Source organism: Onychomys torridus, chromosome 7 (assembly GCF_903995425.1).
Source record: "Onychomys torridus chromosome 7, mOncTor1.1, whole genome shotgun sequence".
Taxonomy (NCBI): domain Eukaryota; kingdom Metazoa; phylum Chordata; class Mammalia; order Rodentia; family Cricetidae; genus Onychomys; species Onychomys torridus.
Window position 1 is genome coordinate 15,701,053 of NC_050449.1, and position 21,752 is coordinate 15,722,804.

Here is a 21,752-nt window from a genome sequence, read left to right on the forward strand (position 1 = left end):
GTGATAAGCACCTTTAGCTGCTGAGCCATCTTGCCAAGCCCCATGAGTTGAATCTTAAATATCCCCAAAGCAAGCCGGGCATGGTGGCCCAGGCCTTTAGTCCCAGCACTAGGGGGCAGAGGCAGGTGGATCTCGGTGAGTTTGAGGCCAGCCTGGTCTACAGATCAAGTTCCAGGACAGCCAGGACTACACAGAGAAAACCTGTCTCAGCAAAAACAAAAAAGAAAGTCCCCCAAAGTCTCTTATGTTGAAGGTTTCATCTCCAGTTGACAGCGGTATCAGAAAAAGTTCAGGTGGGGCCTGGTGAAGGAATTGGGTCATTTGAGGAGCCTCAAAAGGGCCTCAAAAACCTATTGTCTTCCCTCCTCAATTGCTCTCTCTGATTCCTGATTGTGGTGAGGTGAACAGCTCTGCTCCCCCATCATCCCTACCATGTGCTCACCACCATGTGCTCCCCCATGCTCCCCACCATGTGCTCCCCACCATGTGCTCCCCCATGCTCCTCACCATATGCTCCCCACCACGTGCTCCCCCATGCTCCCCACCATGTGCTCCCCCATGCTCCCCACCATGTGCTCCTCACCATGTGCTCCCCCATGCTCCCCACCATGTGCTCCCCACCATGCTATGTCTCTCTGCCTCACCACAGGCCCAAAGTGCTGGGACTAATCACAGGCTAAGATGCTCCCACAGCACAGGCTTAACCCCACTCTTCCTCCTTTAGTTTGCCTCAGATGCTTCATCACAGAACTGGTCAGCCCAAGCCCTTGATTGACAGGCCCTTGGCCTCTGTGATACATGATATTCAGAAGACATTCCTACATAATTAGGACAGGTGGCCAAGGACTGGCTGGGCAGGTGGCTTGGTAAAATGCTTGTTTCACAAGCATGAAGGCCTGAGTTCATATCCAGAACCAAGGTTTAAAAAAAGCCAAGTGTGGTGGTGTGTGTTTGTAATACTAGCCCTGAGAAGCAGGCACAGGTCAGCCAGGCTAACCTACTTGGCAAATTTCAGACCAATAAGAGACTTTGTCTTAATAACTAAAAAAAAGAAAGGAAACAAGGAAACAAGGAAGAGGGAGGGAGGGAGGGAGGGAGGGAGGGAGGAAGGAAGGAAGGAAGGGAGGAAGGAAGGAAGGAAGGGAGGGAGGGAGGAAGGAAGGAAGAAAGGAAGGAAGAAAAGTCAGAGATGGCTTAGCAGGTATGGTGTGTTGCTGCCAAGTCTGAGGACCCAAGTTCAATCCCTGGAACCTACTTGGTAGAAAGGAGAAAACAAATTCCTACATGTTTTCCTCTGACCTCCACACACATGATCTGACCTCCACACACATGCTCTGACCTCCACACACATGGTCTGACCTCCACACACATGCTCTGACCTCCACACACATGCTCTGACCTCCACACACATGTTGTGACCCCTACACACATGTTCTAACCTCCACACACATGCTCTGACCCCCACACACATGTTCTGACCTCCACACACATGCTCTGACCTCCACACACATGCTCTGACCTCCACACACATGTTGTGACCCCTACACACATGCTGTGGCATGCTGCCACCACCCCCCTACAAATGAAAAATTTTTAAGAGAAAAAAGAAAAAAAGAGCACAGTTTCTTGGTTTATTCTTGAGATGCCGATTTTGCCCTGTGACCTGGAGGGGAGGGGTACACAGTGGATGAGGAAGGGTAGAGATCCTTCTGGAATCTCTCATCATATCCCAGACTTCCTTCAGAAGGAAGCAGATTAAATAGACCACAGACCACTCATTCCTCTTTTCATACAGTTCCCAGTTATGAACAGGCCAGCACCATATAGGATCCTGATTTGTGCCCAACATCTCGGTCCCCAGAATTCTTGGGAACCTAGGAGTGGGGCAGGGTGGGGAGGAGAGTGCACCGAGCTGGGTCAAGGGAGCAGAAGGGAGGCACATCTGGGGGGCGGGGGAGTCCCACTTTGATCTTGCTTTTCCTCGTACTCCAGAATGAATAGGAATGAGGGAAGAGTCCCAGCCAGGGATCAGGAGGTATCCAGTGCTTAACTATAGGAAGGATAGCACCAAGAGGTACGAAGGGCACTGACGGCGGGGTGGGGAGGCAGGTGTGGGGGCTTCATCAGCTCTGAGTTATACCTCACTGCAGGGAAGTCTGGGGAGGGATATGGTTGGATGGAGGGAGACAGAGCCAGCATACAGTTGGTTACGCCACCTGCGATGAATGGGAGGGAACTGGACTCTCCACCCTCACCCCCACAGGGAGAAGGAATAGACAGAGTCACATAACCCTGGATCCAGAGTCCCTGGTGATAAATAGAATGGCCGCTAAGCCTCAGCACCAAGTAGCCCCACGTGGGCTCCCTTCAACTTCCTTCCCACCGCAAAAGCTCAGCTGCTGAAACAGATGGGGCCAAGTTCAAACCCAAACTTCTGGTTCGTCTGGCCAAAGTCAACGGCAGCCACATCCCACAGAGGCAGAAAACCCACACGAGAAGAGCTGAATTCGAAGAGGGTCTTCGCCTGTCCCTTCCGGAGCTGGCCACGAGAGGGCACGGAGGGTGAGTTAGAGAGGTGAGCAGAGGCTTCCCGCTCCACTCTAGCCACCCCCCCTGGCCCCCTGGCCTTACCCGGCAGCCGTCATGGGAGACCTTGACCGTAGCCGCTGTTGTCTGGTCGAAGGACAGCTCTTCCCAGTTGGTACCTCGGAAGCGGAATGGAGCGCCTGTGGTCACCCGCAGCTTCATCCAGCCAGGCCACTGAGTTCTGGCAGGAGTAAGTGAACCTCTGATGGGCTGCAGCACTCAACAGCTTCAGGAAGGTCAACTGGACCACATTCACTGGGGAGCCATCAGCATCCACGTAGGAGAACTGCAGTGAGGCGGAGAAGGATGAGAGGCTCCTCAGCCCAGGCTCCTGCTGAGGAACGCACCTTCCCAGACTCAGTCCACGGGCCCACCTGACACTTCTACCAAGTCTCAAGTAGCCCAAACCAGTCTTGAATTCCTGATGTAGCTGAGGATGGCCTTGAACTCCTGAAGTTCTGGTTTATGTGGTGCTAGGAATGGAGCCCAAGGCTTTGTAGGTAAGTGCACATCCTTATCTGTCTATCCTGTTTATCCCACCCCTCACCCCAAATTCCCACACCAGTTCCCATAAATTCTCATGCCATCCTCCAAGTTAGCCTTTGGCAACCCACCTTCTTCCCTCGTCGGAAGGTGCTGTACCAGTCTCCAGGCTTCTCTCTGGACCAGGAGGCCAGTTTCACCTGAGGGAGGATGGGAAGGTCAGTGGGCACCAACCCAAGTCCTCTCTGCTTCCTCATACTGAACATCGTGGATCATGGATGCCATAGGCAATGCCCTTAGCAATGGCACAGCAAGGGGGCTGGCGGGTGGGTCCACAGCTCCCTCACAACCACATGTAGCGATTTCCAGCATTCTCTGGGGTGACTGGGTGGAACTCAGGGCCCATGGAACCCATGCTCAAGTAGAAGAAAAAGAAGCCTTGGTACCGCTAGGGAATGGAGCCTGGGGCCATGTATGTTTTTTAAGCTTCGGGGATGAAACCCAGCCACACCACCCCATCCCTGCCCCTGTGTATGCTTGGCAAGCACTGAGGATGGGACCCCATGAGTGCTGGGCAAGTGCTCTAATGCTGGGCAGCACCCTTGCCTTGAGGTTTGCATTTAGGTCCTCTACTACAGGATATTACTTGACATAGGCAGTGTGCGGGGGTGGGGGTGGGGGTGGGGGTGGGGTGGGGTGTATGTGTCATTTGAAGGCAAGATAAGGTCCCACAAAGTAGCCAAAAATGGAGGAGGTGAGAAAGAGACAGGATGGCTTCCTTCACTCACCATCTCAAACTTCTTGTCTGGATAGAGACAGGTCTCACCTCCCGCAGTAAAGTTGCAGAAAACCTTGAAGGCATCCTGTGAGCAGCCCTGGTTGGGGTCAATCCAGTAGTCTCCTACCACAGAGCCAGACCCAAATGGATCAGTGGATATGAATGCTGAAATGCTCGCTTGCCCTTCCCAGGAGGGACCTAGACCTCACCATCTGGCAGGTGTGGGTGGTTGCGGTGAAGCTCGTGGCATATGAGGCCTGGGTGTTCGGCTGTGCCAGGAGGTCGCTGCAGCTGCTCCAGCTCCAAGCTCAGCGAGCTGAGTGAGGCCACCACCTCCTCCATGCCACCTTCCAGGGTGTCCAACACTGAGCGGCGCCTTCGCAGTCCGTGCAGCTCAGCAGGGGGACCCTGCACTCACAGGGAGTGGAGGAGAAGGATCAGACGACAGACACAGGAGACAGAGATTCAGAAGAGGGAGGAGGGGGCAAGAAGAGGGAGGGCAGGAGGGAAGAGGGAGCTAGAGAATGAAAGAAGTAAAATAGGTGTTGAGACAGGTAAAAAGATGGAGATGCAGGGAAGGAGAGGCGGAACGGAGCAGCCACACCCGAGGGAGAAAAGCCCAGGTCACAGCCTCACAAATGGCCCCATTAGGACTGCCACAACCCCCAAGCCCAGACTGTCTTTGAAGGTCTCTTTGGGGTATTTGTTTTTGTTTTGTTTTTAAGATTTATTAATTTATTTGTTATGCATCCAGTATCCTACCGCCCTGTATGCCTTCACGCCAGAAGAGGGCGCCAGATCTCATTACAGATGGTTGTGAGCCACCATGTGGGTGCTGGGAACTGAACTCAGGACCTCTGGAAGAGCAGCCAGTGCTCAACCTCTGAGTCATCTCTCCAGCCCTGCTTGTTTGTTTGGCTAGGGTCTCATGTACCCCAGGCTGGCCTCAAACTCATTATAGCTGAGGATAACCTTGAACTCCTGATCCTCCTGCCTCCACCCCCTCAGTGCTGGAATGACAGGTGTGCACCCCACCCCACCCCCACTGTACTGCACTCCTCCCAAGGCTTTCAAGGAACTACATTTTTGAGCCACAGACTGGAACACTAGGCTGTGTTCTGGGGAACCCATTAGGAACACCCCAAGCCTGATTCCTCCAGATTCTGGGAACTCACCGGGGGGCCAGGAGGGCCTGCTGGTCCAGTGTCTCCACGAGGACCAAGAGATCCCTGTGGGAGAGATCACTTTGGAATGACTGCTGTCAGTGGAGACCTGGTTCTGCCAACACAAACACATGCACGTGCAACATGCACACACACACATCTGAACACATGGGTTCACTTGCACACACATGTATGCATACACACCCACACACATGCACTCATACACATGCGTGTGCATGCATATACAACTGTGCATGCATGTATACATGTAGACATGCATATACACTCCTCTAGAAGCCTCCCAAGCCCCCAGACAGACTCCCACATTAAACTCCCCATTATAGCCCCCCCACTTTCCCCAACAGTCTCCCTCACTCCTGACCCACATCCCCCCTTTAAAACAGCCCCCTTGAACATTTTTCTCCCCACCCAGGGCAGGGCGCACACACACACACACACACACACACACACACATGTGTGTGTGTGTGTCCATGCATTCACATGGAGGTTCCCAGTGTCCTGCACTAAACCTAAGCTGTGTATTTCCTTCCCTTGTCCTCTGAAATCAACACACAGCATCTCCTGCAAGCCACAACTTAGTCAGCAGAACTATTTCCTTTTAAAGCAGTTCAGAAACCCCTCCTACAGTGCACAGCACCTCAGACTCCAGGAATGCAGTTGTAGGGGCTGAACACAGGAGGAGTGAACCAATGGACAATGGCTGGGAGGGTGAGCTGGAGAGGGATGGGGAGCTGGGACATGGAGACCCCGGGAAGCAGTGTCACTCACCGGGGACCCCTTGGAACCCTTCTGTCCCAGAGGACCCTGTGGAAAGAGATAGGGAATGCTGAGGTCCCAACCCCGTCCGTCACTGTGACCTCTCCATCCCACCAATCCCCACACTCACCACCACACCTGGGGGACCAGGGTGACCTATCGAGCCAACCGGACCAGGAAGACCCTGGAAAGGGGACATTGGGGTCAGCTTAATGGGGTTCAGTCCTATTACCCAGACACCTCCTAGACATTTTTCTGTCCACTCAAAAGAATGCCTGAAGTCATACACAGACTCCCAACTCTTCTAAAAGGCCCTCAAGCACCCAGACATGACAGTCCCAGTTATAGGCCCCCCCCCCCCCAAACGCAGCCCCTCCCATTTCACATCCCCCACCCTTCAAACCACCCCCTCTGAATATTTTTTTTCCCTGCCCAGGACAGGGCACACACTCACAGTGTCTCCCTGGGGGCCTGGAGGACCCTGCACGCCTGGCAACCCCTGGTCGCCTTTCTCGCCGGCCTCCCCTGGGGGACCAATGAGGCCTATTAGCCCAATGTGGCCCTGAAAGAGACAGGTACACCAAGCAGATACATTGGAAAATTTTCCCCTGGAGCCTTGGAAGGGATAATTTGGGGATCAGTAAACACCCAATTCTCCCAGCCCTCTGGCCAGGGCAGGAGGTAAAGGTGAGGGTGGTGTGGGAAACAACAGGAGACAGGCTTACCTTCTCCCCCTTGGGGCCAGCATCTCCCTTCAGCCCTGGGAGGCCAGGGGGGCCCTGAGAAAAGATGGGGTTCAGCTTATGATTCCTTGAAAACTTGGGATGGAAAGGTACACCAGGGAACCGCCCAGCTTTCAAATGCAAATGACCAGGGATGGGACTATGGGACAGTCAGGTGACAAGAGGGGCAAGTGAGGAAAATGGAGGTAAGACGGAGGTTGTCAGGAGTCTGGATCAGCAGGAGGGGTCAGTGTAGAGCCCCAGGATGAGGGTCAGTGTAGAGCACAGGATGAGGGTCAGTGTAGAGCACAGGATGAGGGGTCAGTGTAGAGCACAGGATGAGGGTCAGTGTAGAGCACAGGATGAGGGTCAGTGTAGAGCACAGGATGAGGGTCAGTATAGAGCCCCAGGATGAGGGTCAGTGTAGAGCCCCAGGATGAGGGGTCAGTGTAGAGCACAGGATGAGGGGTCAGTGTAGAGCACAGGATGAGGGTCAGTGTAGAGCACAGGATGAGGGTCAGTGTAGAGCACAGGATGAGGGTCAGTGTAGAGCACAGGATGAGGGTCAGTGTAGAGCCCCAGGATGAGGGTCAGTGTAGAGCCCCAGGATGAGGGGTCAGTGTAGAGCACAGGATGAGGGGTCAGTGTAGAGCACAGGATGAGGGTCAGTGTAGAGCACAGGATGAGGGTCAGTGTAGAGCACAGGATGAGGGTCAGTGTAGAGCCCCAGGATGAGGGTCAGTGTAGAGCCCCAGGATGAGGGTCAGTGTAGAGCACAGGATGAGGGTCAGTGTAGATCTCCAAAGTGTGGGTTGTTGTAAGTAGTGAGTACAGGCCATTGGTGTGAAGCCTTGGTGTGTAAGGTCAGTTAGAAAGGTGGTCAGGATGGGCAGATGGAGGGCAGTGAGGGGCTAGCCTGTATCATCTGCACCACTGCTCACTCAATGTCCCTGGATGCCCAGTGTGGCTTTCAGAGCTGTGATCACAGGGATAGAGAAGTCTCTTACCAGGGGCCCTGGAGGGCCTATCAGCCCAGGGGGTCCCAGGAGGCCTGGTTCACCCTGAGGAGGAGACAGAACAGAGGTGTCCAGTGTGAACATTCCATCGTCCCCCGGGGTTGGCTCCTCAACTATGATGAAGCCCCAAGCCAGAAGCCCTGTCCATGCCATCTCCTCCCCATTTTTACACCACTTACCACAGGACCAGGGATCCCTGGAAGACCATCAGGCCCAAGCCGTCCAGGGGGCCCTCGGGCCCCAGTGGGGCCTGTGTTGCCTGGGGGCCCGTCAGGACCAGCATCTCCCTGAAATGAACAAGGATGGGGAAGGCAGTATCAGGGGACTGCCTGCTGACATCTGGAGCCTCAGAGAGGAGGGGAGGCCTGCTTCTGGTGAATGACCTCTCACCTCTGGTGGCACAAGGACCCATCCCAAGGGGTACTCACCTTGGCTCCCTTCTCTCCCTCTCTGCCTTCTGGACCCATGCGGCCAGGGGGACCCTGGGGAGAGAAAATGTGAGGGTCAGTGTGGAACATTCAGGTTTATGTCAAGAGTGGGTGTGTGGGCTGGCAAGTTGGCTAGGCAGATAAAGAACGTTGCCCGAGACCCACATGGTAGGAGAGAATGGACTCTCATAAACTGTCCTCTGACCTCCACAAATAACTTTGTGGCACACTCTCATACACACACACACACAAACACACACACACACACACACACACACACACACACACTCTAAATAAATAGAAAATAAGTAAGTTAATTAATTAATTAATATAATTTCAAAAATTTTAAGAAGAGCGGGCTCTTGCACTGCCTAACATGAGGTTGACATGAGACCCTTGGACAGCAGCTCATCGCTCACCCTCTTGCCAGGGAGCCCACGGGCACCAGGTTCGCCTGAAGCTCCAGGTGGTCCCTGTTTAGTAACAGAAGCCACAGTATCAACTCACAGCTGAAGACAGTCCCACAGACACCGCTCAGCACCACCCACCTCCCCCTCCAACCACTGACAACCATGGGGCTCCTGCAGAAACCCTAGGTACCCCACTCCCATCCACCAGAGCTACGCCATCCCCAGATACTACACCCTCATGCTCCCCACTCACCGGCCCCCCAACATCACCAGCATCTCCCTTCTCCCCTGGGATGCCATCCATGCCCTAGGAGGGGATACAGTAGGAGAATCTTGGAATAGGTATGGTAGAGGTGGGGTAGAGAGGCAAGAGGTCACTCATGCCTCTTAGCTTGTCCAGGTTTAGGGGGATGGGGTAGATGGAGACACATTTAAGGAACATATTGGGCTACAGGGACAGCTGACACCCACCGGAACTCCAGGATCTCCTGGGGGTCCTAGATCTCCAGGGAGTCCTGTGGGACCCTAGAATAAAAATGCTTACTGATCACACCTCAGAATGAGTGAGGAGTCATTCCTTCATACTCCAGGTAATGTCCCCAGACCAGCTGTGGGGGGGACACGTTACAAACAAAACACAAAATGAAGGGCTGGGGTTTTATAGTTCAGGCAGTGAAGTGTTTTCTCCATGTATAAGGGGCTGGGCGTGGAGCCAGCAGGAGGGCTCTACTTCTCCATTATATTTCCATATTCCATTTTCTCACTCACCCATCCACCCATCTGTCGTCCATCCATCCATCCATTCATTCATTGTTTCATCTATTCATTCAGTCTTTATCTGGGTAGCACAGAGAGTTAGGAAAGAGGGAGAAGAGGGGCTGGAGAGATGGCCAATAGTTGAGAACACTGGCTGCTCTTCCGGAGGACCCAGGTTCCATTCCCAGCACCACAGGTTGGCTCACACCTATCTGTATGACTAACTCCAGAACATCTGACACCCTCTTCTGACCTGTGCACATGTGGTGCGCATACATGTAGGCAAAATACCCATACACATAATTTTTTTTTGAAAAAGAAAAATTAGCCGGGCGGTGGTGGCACACACTTTTAATCCCAGCACTCCGGAGGCAGAGGCAGGTGGATCTCTGTGAGTTCGAGACCAGCCTAGTCTACAGAGCGAGACCCATGACAGGAACCAAAACTACACAGAGAAACCCTGTCTCGAAAAACCAAAAAAAGAAAAGAAAATTTAAGAACAAATAGGAATAAGAGGTGCCGGCCTATCTTAGGGATCAGGCTTTAATAGAACAAGAACCCCACATTCTCTGCTCTTTCTCCTCCCAGGACTTACCATGTTCCCTTTAGACCCGTCCTCTCCAGGGGGTCCCTTCTTGCCTGGAGGTCCAGCAGCCCCTGATGGACCCGAATCCCCCTTTTCGCCTATTTCGCCTTTGGGCCCCTTTTTAGAAACAAAGGTCAGAAGTCAAAGGTCAGAGTGGCAAGGTCTCTTCAGGGAACAATGATGAGTGCACCTTGGATAAGGACACTTGCCTTGGAAGCCTGACAACCGGGGTTCAATCCCCAGAACCCATGATAGAAGAGAGCTGACCTCTAGAGCTGAGAACCAGGATGAGTACGTGTGCTGCCCTTGGGTACGTTAGATAACGGTTCACCTTTGCATCCCCAATTCAAGGCTTGCCACTTAGATTTAAAGCCCTGGCTGTCTCCTCAGCCCTGCACCCTTGTGGGACTGTACATAGATTCCCTGAGATCTTTGGGGGGGGGGCATCTTTCATCAAGACAACCAGGGGTATCTGGGATCAGGGATGCTCTAAGTACCGCCTGGAGGTCATGGTAGCCTGACATGCTCAAGGTCAGCAGTGCCCTATGGTGAGTACAAGGGCAACGTTCTGTAGGGACTCACAGGGGTGCCGGGAATTCCTGGGGGTCCGGCATCTCCAGTATCCCCTGGCTCGCCCTGTGAAAGGCAAAGAAAACCGGAAGCAAGGAAAAGAGGGAGGAGGTCCCCATCCCGCTGTAGGCAATAGGGACAGGCCTTGTCCCGCCATCCTGGGCAGGCTCAGGCTCTCCTCTTACCTTCTCACCCACAGCACCAGGCTGACCTACTCCTCCAGGCAGCCCTGGAGGGCCCTGCAGAGACAAGGGGAGTGTGAGTCCCTAGAAGTCTCGCAGATCCACAGAGGCATTCTGCCCATATCAGAATTCTCACCTCTGATCCACTGGGCCCAGGAGGACCCCGAGGGCCTGGAGCTCCATGAGGACCCTGTCAAAGAACCAAATAGTGTGCAATGAACCCCCATGATTCCACCAGAAAGGCTACAGTGGCCACAAATAGCCTGTGTGTGTGATCCTTAAGATGACAGTGTACCCTGTGAGCTTTCCGATAGATCAGTGGTCACTCCCATCCCCCCATCTTCCATATCCCCTAGCAAGTCCATACCATGGATCCCACATCTCCAACCTCGCCCTTCTCCCCAGGAGGGCCCGGCAGCCCCTGTGAAACAAAGAGAGAGACAGTAGTGCAGACAGCTGGTGAGGTGGCCCATTTGGTCAAGTACCTCCTGAACAAGAGTGAGGACCTGAGTCTGGATCCTTAGAGCCTGTTCTCAAAAGGCCAGACACAGCAGAGCTTGCCTGTAGCCCCAGGCAGAGACAGGAGGACCCCTGGAGCTTGCTGGTGGCCAGTGGCAAAATCAAGGAGCTCCAGATTCAATGAGACATAGTCTCAAAAATAAGGTGTGGAAGGCCATTGAAATGGCTCAGTGGGTAAAGGTGCTTTCCACCAATCTGCTGCCCTGAGTTTGATCTCGGGACCCACATAGTGGAAGCAGAACTAGCTCCTACAAGGTGTCCTCTGACCTCCACACACATGTGCCATAGCACGAATGAACATGTGAACACACACACACACATGTGCCATAGCACGAATGAACATGTGAACACACACACACACACGTGCCACAGCACGAATGAACATGTGAACACACACACACGTGCCATAGCACGAATGAACATGTGAACACACACACACACACACACACACACACACACACACACACACACACTAAATGCTAAAAAGAAAATATTAGATGAAGAACAATAGAGGCAAACACTCTGTCTCAACTCACCCTCCACATGCACACATGCCAACCTTCATTTTGTTTGTTTGTTTTGAGGTAGACTTACCATGTAGCCCACTGGCCTGGAACTCTACATAGCCCAGGCTGGCCTCAAACTCACAGATATCCACCTGCCTCTGCCTCCCGAGTGCTGGGATTAAAGGTGTCTACCATTACATTCAGCCCTCTGAGCTTTTCATTTTTATAAACCACTATGACTCAGGGATAGCAACAGACAAACACACACACAAACACAACACACGCAAAGATTGGAGCCTGGGGTGAGGGGATGGAGAGGTGGTACCCCCAAACTCAAACACCTACCTGCAGACCTGGAGGACCAATTACACCTACAAAGCCTCGGACTCCATCATCTCCCTTCTGCCCAAAGAGGCCAGGGGGTCCCCGGCGACCCTGAGCCCCATCAGCACCCTGTGAAGAAGATGGGGACAAACACATTGGTGTCCAGATCCAAGGTTGCAGACAGGGTCAAAGGTTAGGATGGAAGCTAGTGGATGGAATCAAGTTTGGTGAGTCAGATTTTAGTTCGATATGGAGTTCAGGCTGAGGATCAAAGTCTGAAGAATGAAGTACCAGGTGACATTTTAAGTTAATGACACATGCTGAGTCAGGACTGTAGTTCAAGTGAGATTATGAGCAGTTTGTAGGAGGTTGAGATGGATTTTAGGGATAGGGTTTGGTGACCCTCTGACCTGGACCAGCAGGTCGTTCTTCAGTGACAGACAGGGCTTCTAAGGGGGAGGTGGCCAGGAGACGAGAAGATAAAGAAGACAGAGAGCTGGGGCTGGGAGGTCTTGCACAAGCTGTCTTACGCTAAGCAAGCTTATTAGGAAGTACAGCATCAAGATGGGAGGTGGAGGCACACGCCTTTAATCCAGCACTCAGGAGGCAGAGCCAGGCGGATCTCTGTGAGTTCGAGGCCAGCCTGGTCTACAGAGAGAGTTCCAGGACAGCCAGGGCTGTTACAAAGAGAAACCCTGTCTCAAAAAAATCCTCCTCCCCACAAGAGAAATACAGCATCTTATATACATTTTTTTCTGAAAGGGAAAATGAGAAAGGTCAGCAGAGAGCTGTTATAACACAACAGAACGAAGCCAGAAGAAGCTGGTGTTGACCAGGGGGTACAGATTCCTCAGGGGTGTCTTTGACCAGCACGTAGCAGCCTTGGTTGGGCCTGATGACCACAGCCCTTAGGGTGGGAAGAGTTGGGTTCTTAGGATCTGAAGCCACAGCTCCCCCAAGGCCCTGGCCCCAGTCCATTGCTGGCTCTGACAACCATGTTCCTGGTTCTTCCTCCATATATCAGGGCCTCAGGGAAAGATTTGGATCAGCCTACTCAACAAAACCAAGAAGCTATTGTGTTAGAACCTTGATCCCGGAATTCATATGTTGCTTTGAGACGGGCCTTCACAGAGCCCAGGATTACATCAAAGTCACTTTGTAGCTGAGAATGACCTTGAACTCATGATCCTTCTGCTATGGAGTCTTAAGGATGAAACTTGGGACTTTGTGCATGATAGGCAAGTACTCTGCCAACTAAATCACATCCCCAGCCTCCTTCCAAGTTCATATGTTGTGGTGGTTGGAATTAAAATGCCTCCCATAGGCCCATAGTGGAGTAGCACTATTAGGAGGTGAGGCCTTGTTGGAGTAGGTGTGAACTTACTGGAGGACGTGCCACTAGGGGTGGGCTTTGCATCTCAGTGCGTCTCAGTTCTCTACCTGCTGCCTGCAGATCCAGATGTAGAACTCTCAGCTACCTCTCCAACACCACGTCTGCCTGCACACCACCGTGCTACCCGACATGAAGATAATGGACTAAACCTCTGACCTGTAACCAGCCCCAATTAAATGTTTTCCTTTATAAGAGTTGCTGTAGGGGCTGGAGAGATGGCTCAGAGGTTAAGAGCACTGGCTGCTCTTCCAGAGGTCCTGAGTTCAATTCCCAGCAACCACATGGTGGCTCACAACCATCTGTAATGAGATCTGGTGCCCTCTTCTGTGTACATAATAAATAAATAAATAAATCTTTAAAAAAAAAAAAAGAGTTGCTGTAGTTATGGTGTCTCTTCACAGCAACAGACACCCTAACTAAGACATATATTGATAGTATTTGGAGGTAGGGCCTTATGAAAGTCCTTAGCATCAGATGCAGTCATGAGGGTGGGGCCCCACGATGGTGTATTAGTGGCTTTATAAGAAGATCAAGAAAAGACCCAAGTTCACATACTTGCTAATAACACACTATGTTGCAATAAAGGAAGAAGACCCTGGCCAGATGCCACCACCACTATTCCACTATTAGGGATTTCCTAGCCTCCATAAGTCACCCAGATAAATCATTTAGCCTCAGCAATTTTGTAACAGTGGCAGAAAATTAACTAAGGCAAGGCTGGAGTCTAATTCAAAGTTCAAGTTCCCATTTGAGGCCAGCATTGGATGGGGAGATGGGGTGAAGCAAGGATTTGCATGCTTTGGGTATTTGATTTGGATGAAGATCAAAGCAGAAAGCAGAGAGGATGGGCTGAAATGGCATTCTAGGTCAGAATCGAGTTCATCATGGGTGTTGGCACTGAGGGGACACCAAGGCTGGGCAAGGATGCTGGGATTTTATTCAGAAAAGTGGCACACTGTCTTCCTTCAAGGATCCAGGGTATAGTCACTAGGTGGGAGCACTCACCGGGGGGCCTGGATGACCCGCTGGACCCCTTATCCCTGTTGGTCCAGGTGGGCCCTGAAGTGGGAACAAATAGAGAATTGTATCAGAGCTGAGCATGGTGGTACACGCCTGTGATGCCAGCACTCAGGCGTATTGGGAGTCAAGTCAGCCTCAGCTACACAGCAAGTTTGAGGCCAGTCTGGGTTACACATGAACTCTTTTATCTAAAGAAAAAAAAAGGCAAAATAAAATAAACCTTCCCCTAGGATGGAGTGGAACCTGTTGGTGCTGGGGTAGAGCTTAAGTTCTGGGGGGATGGCTGAAGGCCTTTCTCTAAATTTTTATTTTATTTATGTATTTTGTATGTGTGTGTGCATGTGTGTGGCAGCTTATAAGAGTCGATTGTTTTTTCCACCACAAAGGTACTGGGGATGGACTGCAGGTCATCGGGTTTAGTGGAAATACCTTTTCCCACTGAGCCATGTCACCATCCCTAGAGAGGTCTTTCTTACTCTCCTGTGCTCTCAGAGCTCAAACAGTGCTTAGATGGGGATCTTCGGACCTTTAGCTCCAGTGAGCTAGGTGCCAAACTAGGCTGAGGGAAGCAGAAAGCCCAGGCCACCCCATATCTCCTCCCATGAACACACCTCCCTGGGGGTCCCCACTCACCGCATCTCCTTTATCCCCTTTGCTTCCCTTGTGACCAGGCATCCCTACTTCCCCCTGCAGGACAAACACATTAGGAAGTGTCCAGCCCCCATGAGACCCACTCTCCCCCTGGACTGTCCCTCTCTTGGTCTCCTCACCTTGTCTCCTTCCTCACCAGAAGGCCCCGCAGTTCCAGGGGGTCCCTGAAGTCCTGGCAGCCCTGGGATACCATCTTTGCCAGTGGGACCAGGGGTACCTCGTTCTCCCTGATGGAGGAAGAGGAAGGAGAGAAGTTAGGAGCAGGGAACACAGAGGAGGACATCTGTACAACAATTTCTTTAAAAAGAAAAAAAATTTCTTTAAAATTGAAATTATCAGGCCAGACAGTGGTGGCTCACACCTGTAATCCCAGCACTCAGGAGGCAGAGCCAGGCGGATCTCTGTGAGTTTGAGGCCAGCCTGGTCTCCAAAGTGAGTTCCAGGAAGGGCACAAAGCTACACAGAGAAACCATGTCTCAACACCTCCCCCCCAAAATTGAAATTATCCATCTTGAAAAGAACTCCTTAAGTCTCAGGATTCAAACAACCCACAAGTCTCAGAAGGTTCCTAAAACTTACAGGATTCACCAGTTGTTGTTCCCCACCACCACCCGCTTCCTCCAGGCTGTTATAACTGCCAAGGAGAGTCTTCAGTCTTCAGCCTATCAAATTGCCTGCAAGTTGCAGAGGGAGCTCCAGGGACGTAGCTCTTCTGAGCCATGAGCCAGACTGAGATGGCAATTCAGTGATGCAGCTACTTTTGAGTCAGCCATATTTTGTAAGTCACTCCTCACCCATGTTCCTGTCAGTAATCCCAATAAACTCGCAGCTTCATTAAGCTGGACTTGGGAAAGATCATTTTAAGAATTGATTTTTTTTAAGTTTTATTTTATTTTTAATTATGTATGTGTGTGTGTGTGTGTGTGTGTGTGTGTGTGTGTGTGTGTGTGTGAAAGGGTAAGTATGTGCATGTGAGCGCAATTGCCCATGGAGGTTAGAAGTGGGTAACAGATCACCTAGACCTGGAGTTACAGGCAGCTATGAGCCCACCAATGCATATCCTGAGAATGGATCTCAGGTACTCTGCAAGAGCAGTAATGCTACCCCACTGAGTCATCCCCTCTCCAACCCATAGAAATAGAAGTTCATTGGTCAGTTGTTGATGTCCTATCTGGAGTGAGTAGATGCTTGCTCACATCTCCTCAGAAAAAGTCACCCAACAGACACTTACCAGAGACCCCTTCTCACCAGCAGGACCAATAGGGCCTTGCCCGCCACTCTGGCCAGGAAGCCCAATGCCACCAGAAGGGCCCACAGGACCACGCTCACCCGGGGAGCCCTGGAAAAGGGGTGGAGGGCCAGGAATGTTTAAAATGACAGAGCTTTGGCACCAGTGTCATATCTTATACACAGCCAGAGGGCACCCTTGAGCACCTGAGGAATGACCCTCTCCACAATCTGTCCTCAACTTGAGGACGGTGAAGCCTCCCATGAACCTCTCCTCACTCACTCAGCCCCAGCTACACAGACCTCTCTGTTCCTCAAACTGTAAAGCATGGTCCTATCCCCAGGGTCTTTGCACATGCTGTTACTTCTGCCTAGAAAACCCTCCCCCAGGTATCCACAGGACTCCATGCTCATCTCCTCCAGGTCCTGGCTCAAATACAGCCTCTCCGGGATGCCTCCCCCATCAAGCTGTTTAAAATGCTCTTTCCAACACTCCATGTTCTCTGTTCTTTTTCATTTTTTTTTCCTTTCCACTTCCTCTCCCTTTCCTTTCTTCCTTCCTCCCTCCTTCCCTTCCCTTTAATAGGGCCTTAGTAAGTAGACCGAGCTACCCTCAAATTCACAATCCTATTGCCTCAACCTCCCACACTACCACATGCAGCCCATATAATACTTTTCTTTTTCCATTTGTGTGTGTGTATGCACATAGACACATGTGTGGGTGCATGTGCACATGTGTGTATGTGGTGCCTGAAGTTGATATCAGGACTCATTTTCATTTTCCATCATGCCTATTGAGGTAGAGCCTCTCAGTCAAACCCAGGGCCTGCTGATGCGGCTAGTCCCACTAACAGCCTTCCTCTGGGGACTCCTTTGTCTCTAGATTCCCAGTCTGGAATTACAGGTGGGCCACCACGCCCACTGACATTCCCTCAGGTGCTAGGGTTCCAAACTCAGGTCCCCATGCTTGTGTGACACCAAGCCAGCTCCCCACCCAGTCCTATGACACCTATTTTAGAGGAGAAAGCTGAGGTCATGCGAGTCAGAACTGGGTGTGCTCCAGACCGGCATTCCTCTCCAGCACAAGCTCTTCCCTGAGGGCATCAGGCTCTGAAACTGCAGCCCTTGCCAGCCCTCTCCCTACCCGGCCAGTGTGCTTATACTTACATTGGCCCCAACAGGGCCGGGGGGACCCTTGTCACCCTTCAAGCCAATGGGTCCCTGGGGGAAGAAATGACCAGTCAGAAAATCTCCCGGGACCCCAAGGATTTGCCTTCACTTTGGGGAACCCTCACTATTCCTAGACCTATTGCAGGTGGGCCCTGAGTTCTGCAGAACTGTCCTCTCCAGGTCTCTGCCGCTACCATGTCTGTGTGTGTGTGTGTGTGTGTGTGTGTGTGTGTGTGTGTGTGCTCATACCTGCTGTGGCACACTTGTCAAGGTCAGAGAACAACTAGAAGGGTTAGTTCTCTCCTTCTATCATGTGGGTCTTGGGGACCAAACTCAGTTCATCAGGCTTGGCAGCAAGCCTCTTCACTTGCTGAACCATCTCACCAACCACCACTAACATCTCTTTACCAGGCCCCCCTCCAGTCTGCCATCACTTGAAGAACCTCCTCTTCTCTACCCTCAGCACCACACTCCAGAGGCTGCGCCAAAGATACTCACTGGGTCACCGGGGGCTCCTTGGGGGCCAGGAAGGCCCACAGGCCCAGGTGGCCCCTCCTTCCCAGGGGACCCCAGGGGTCCTAGCTCACCCTGTAGAGGGCCAAGGGAGGGAAGTTAGCCTCAGAAGTGGGATGTCTCCGCCAGACACTGGGCCCTCCCCAAGCATCTAATTTCCAGCTGCTCCTCCCACAACGTCAGGCCCATGGTTTGGGTGATGACTTTGGGTAATTTATCAAAGATCTTACCTTGGCCCCTTCTCTGCCTTCTGTGCCTGGAAGACCTTGTTCACCAGGAGGTCCAGGTGGCCCTGGAGGACCCCTCTCACCCAGAGGCCCCACGTCCCCTACCTTTCCCTGGAAACAAGCAAGGGATATCTTGAGCAGCTTGGAGGTGGGGAGTACATCAGACCTCCAGCTCCATGTGTCCTCGGGTGATGAAAAATGGAGAAAGGGTGGTGGAGCCCACTCTGACCTGAGGACCAAGGACGCCAGCTGGTCCAGGAGGGCCTGTCTGACCTTGGAAGCCCTAAGGAGAGAAAGAGAAAGGTGTATCACATGGGAAGAAGAGAGCCCAAGGGAGATAGCTCAGCGTGTAAGATGCCTTGTTTGGCTTCCCAGCATCCATGCAGAGAGGTGTGCTATCTCCCACTCCTCATGCCGGTGATGGGGAGGTGGAGACCAGTGGCTCCCTGGGGCTCACTGGAAAGCCATTCTAACCTAATCAGTGAGCCCCATGTAAGAGAACCTGAGTTCCAGTCCCCAGCACCCAAGTAAAAGCCACGCATAGTTCTCATGCCGGGAACCCCAGCACTGTAGAGTGGAGACAGGTGGATCTTGGGAATTGTTGGCCAGCCAGCCTAACCAAAATGGCAAGCTTCAGGCTCAGTCCTAAAAGGTAAGATGGAGAGAGACAGAGGAAGATGCCCAGCATCCTTTTCTGGTCTCCACATAGTAGCACATGCACCGCCCCCTCCATACACAAGGGCCCAACACAGTTGGGAGTCAGAGTCAAGGGTCACTTACCAATTCTCCTCTTTGCCCAGGGTGTCCAGGTACCCCATCTTTCCCCTGAGGACCCTGGGGAACGGAGGAAGAGGGAACGAAGGTTTAGAACCGGAGCAGCGCCACCCTGCACCCTTCCCCACTGACTCAGTCAGGGTGCATCACTCACTGGGGGGCCCTTGGGTCCAGGGAATCCTGGGGGACCTTGCAGACCCGGAAGACCCTGAAACAGAACCAAAAATCATTACTTCATCCCTCTTGAGTGTCTTGCATCTAAATCCCACAAAAATGACCTTAAAGCCGGGTGGTGGTGGCGGCGGCGGCAGCGGCAGCGCATGCCTTTAATCCCAGCACTTGGGAGGCAGAGGCAGGGAGGTCTCAGTGAGTTCGAGGCCAGCCTGGTCTACAGAGTGAGTTCCAGGACAGCCAGGGCTACACAGAGAAACCCTGTCTTGGAAAAAAAAAAAAAGACCTTAAAAGCTCATACAGTGCTCAGATAAAGCCTATGGCCTGAGTTCCATCCCCAGATCCCACAGGCGGACGGAGGGAATCAAGAGCTGTTCTCTGATCTCCACAATCACACAAACACAAAGTTTTGTTTTGCTTTTCTTTAAAGCCAGCACATACTGAGCACCTACAGAATGCAAGGTGTGGTGAGGCATGTCATCTTATTCACCACTGCAGCCCATTGAGGTGGGACCACAGTTACCCTAGTTTATAAAGGAAGAAACTGATGCAGAGAAGGTAAGCAACTTGCCCAAGGTCACACAGCAGGCGAATGGCACAGCTGGGAACTGAACTCATAGATCTCTGGCCTTGAGGCTGAACTCATTCACAGACACACTCACATACTGCTCAGAATCACACATACACATTCACTCACCTTTTCTCCAGGGGCCCCAGGAGACCCGTTTTGGCCCACATCACCCTAGAACAGAAGAAATGAGCTTCAAGCCCAGAACACACTCAGCTGGGAGGAGGACTGGTCAGGGACCTGAGTTAGCCTGAGATAGACCAAGGGCCCTTGGCCATCCCCTATCCCCCACTCACTCCCATACCTTGGGGCCAGGCTGGCCTGTGGCCCCTGGTTGTCCCCGGTCTCCTCGGGTGCCCTGCATAGAAAGAAATTTTTAAAAAGAAAAAAGCAGAAAGAAAGGTGAGAAGGTTGGTGGGCCTGGGAGAGGACACCGCACATGGGTCCCTTCCTCCAGAATCCCTCCAACTTCACCAGGGACAGGACCCAACCCCTTCCCTGCCCACTCAGGACCTCGAGATCCCATCTCCCCTCAGACCTGTGCCCCCGTGTGAGCGTTTCCTTACCGGCACACCACGTTCTCCTTCCTCCCCTGGCTGCCCTGCTTTGCCCTGGAGAGCGAGTCAGAACAGAAAGTGAGAAATGCCCTGTGCTTCATGAGAACACATGCACACGTGTGTTCACAGGTAGGAATGAATGTACACAAGGATGTCTACAAAGGAAACACTGTTCAGGGTGTAAAACTAGCCCAAAGGAGAGGTGTGTGTCATAGGCAGCAACACTGGAGGGTGGAGCCATCTAAGCCTTTAAAACCGGAGTCCCAGAGACCCGACATGGAGCTACAGAATTTGGTGTTTGTCCTGCTGGGTTTCAGTCTTGCCTTGGCCTGGTGTTACCTCACCAACCTTCCCTTGTGGAATGGGAGTTATCTCTGTGGCATTGTAATTTGTTTTTGTAGTTGGCTTTTTTGGTTTGGGGTTTTTTGGGGAAGGGAGGCATCAAGACAGGGTTTCTCGTGTTACAATTCTGTTCTGAAACTCACTCTGTAGCCCAGGCTGGCCTCAAAGTCACAGAGATCGTCCGGCCTCTGCCTCAGAGTGCTGGGATTAAAGGCGTGCACCACCACTGCCCGGCTTGTATTTGGCTTTTAAAGCAATGGCAGTTTGAAAGACCACAAGGTCTTCCAGGTTAGATTATATTTTACATCCAGAAATAAGCATGAGACTCTGGGGACAGGAAGAGGAGGTTATGGATTTAAATCAGTGTGTCCAGTTGACAAGGGGTGGAGCTGTGCCAGCCAGTTTTTTGTAATTCTTTGTGTGTGTGTGTCTGTGTGTGTCTGTGTGTGTGTCTGTGTGTCTGTCTGTGTGTGTGTGTCTGTGTGTGTGTGTCTGTCTATGTCTGTCTGTGTGTCTGTCTATGTCTGTCTGTGTGTCCGTGTGTCTGTGTGTGTCCGTGTGTCCGTGTGTGTGTCTGTCTGTGTGTGTGTCTGTGTGTCTGTGTGTCTGTCTGTCTGTCTGTCTGTGTGTCTGTGTCTGTGTGTGTCTGTGTGTGTGTCTGTGTGTGTGTCTGTGTGTGTGTGTCTGTGTGTGTGTGTCTGTGTGTCTGTCTGTGTCTGTCTGTGTGTCTGTGTGTCTGTGTGTGTGTGTCTGTGTGTGTGTGTCTGTGTGTGTGTGTCTGTCTGTCTGTCTGTGTGTCTGTGTCTGTGTGTGTCTGTGTGTGTCTGTGTGTGTGTCTGTGTGTGTGTGTCTGTGTGTGTCTGTCTGTGTGTCTGTGTGTCTGTCTGTGTGTCTGTGTGTGTGCAGAAGATGGCATCAGATCCCCTGGAGCCAGAGCTACAGATGACTGTGACGCACTGACAGGCGCTGAGAATCGAAGTCCAGCCCTCTGGGAGAACAGCCAGTGTTCTTAACTGAGCCATCGCACCAGCCCCTGTGATGATGGCTGCTTTGAATTGTCAGCTTGAGGCAGTCTAGAACCATCCAGGGAGAGTCTCAACGAGGGACTGCCTAGATCAGGTTAACCTGTGGCAATTGCCTGATTGACAGAGGAGGACTTAGTCTGACAAGCACAAACCGTCCCAACACCCACCTCCTGGCATACACAAGCTGCTCCCTTGGGCCAGGCCGACCCTCCCCATAACCCCTGGATCACAACTCACCCTTTTGCCCTTCTCCCCCAGCGGTCCCAGGGGTCCAGGAAATCCAATAGATCCCTGAAGAGAGAGAATTA

General features: G+C 52.2%; 1 protein-coding gene across 1 annotated transcript in view; it reads right to left on the reverse strand.

Moving 5' to 3' along the window:
- Positions 1-1,610: 1,610 nt before the first annotated feature.
- Col5a3 (collagen type V alpha 3 chain) overlaps positions 1,611-21,752 on the reverse strand; it is a 52,081-nt gene continuing 31,939 nt past the window's right edge. The window contains 37 exon segments of the mRNA XM_036193266.1: positions 1,611-2,539; positions 2,632-2,715; positions 2,717-2,872; positions 3,201-3,269; positions 3,858-3,970; positions 4,057-4,255; positions 5,023-5,076; positions 5,800-5,835; positions 5,918-5,971; positions 6,242-6,349; positions 6,513-6,566; positions 7,517-7,570; positions 7,705-7,812; positions 7,954-8,007; positions 8,373-8,426; positions 8,617-8,670; positions 8,835-8,888; positions 9,715-9,822; positions 10,288-10,341; positions 10,461-10,514; positions 10,594-10,647; positions 10,825-10,878; positions 11,828-11,935; positions 14,205-14,258; positions 14,853-14,906; positions 14,990-15,097; positions 16,102-16,209; positions 17,265-17,318; positions 17,766-17,855; positions 18,011-18,118; positions 18,237-18,290; positions 18,788-18,841; positions 18,936-18,989; positions 19,650-19,694; positions 19,825-19,878; positions 20,087-20,131; positions 21,682-21,735. Of these exon segments, the coding sequence (XP_036049159.1) occupies positions 2,393-2,539; positions 2,632-2,715; positions 2,717-2,872; positions 3,201-3,269; positions 3,858-3,970; positions 4,057-4,255; positions 5,023-5,076; positions 5,800-5,835; positions 5,918-5,971; positions 6,242-6,349; positions 6,513-6,566; positions 7,517-7,570; positions 7,705-7,812; positions 7,954-8,007; positions 8,373-8,426; positions 8,617-8,670; positions 8,835-8,888; positions 9,715-9,822; positions 10,288-10,341; positions 10,461-10,514; positions 10,594-10,647; positions 10,825-10,878; positions 11,828-11,935; positions 14,205-14,258; positions 14,853-14,906; positions 14,990-15,097; positions 16,102-16,209; positions 17,265-17,318; positions 17,766-17,855; positions 18,011-18,118; positions 18,237-18,290; positions 18,788-18,841; positions 18,936-18,989; positions 19,650-19,694; positions 19,825-19,878; positions 20,087-20,131; positions 21,682-21,735 (2,820 nt within the window). The 3' untranslated portion in view covers positions 1,611-2,392.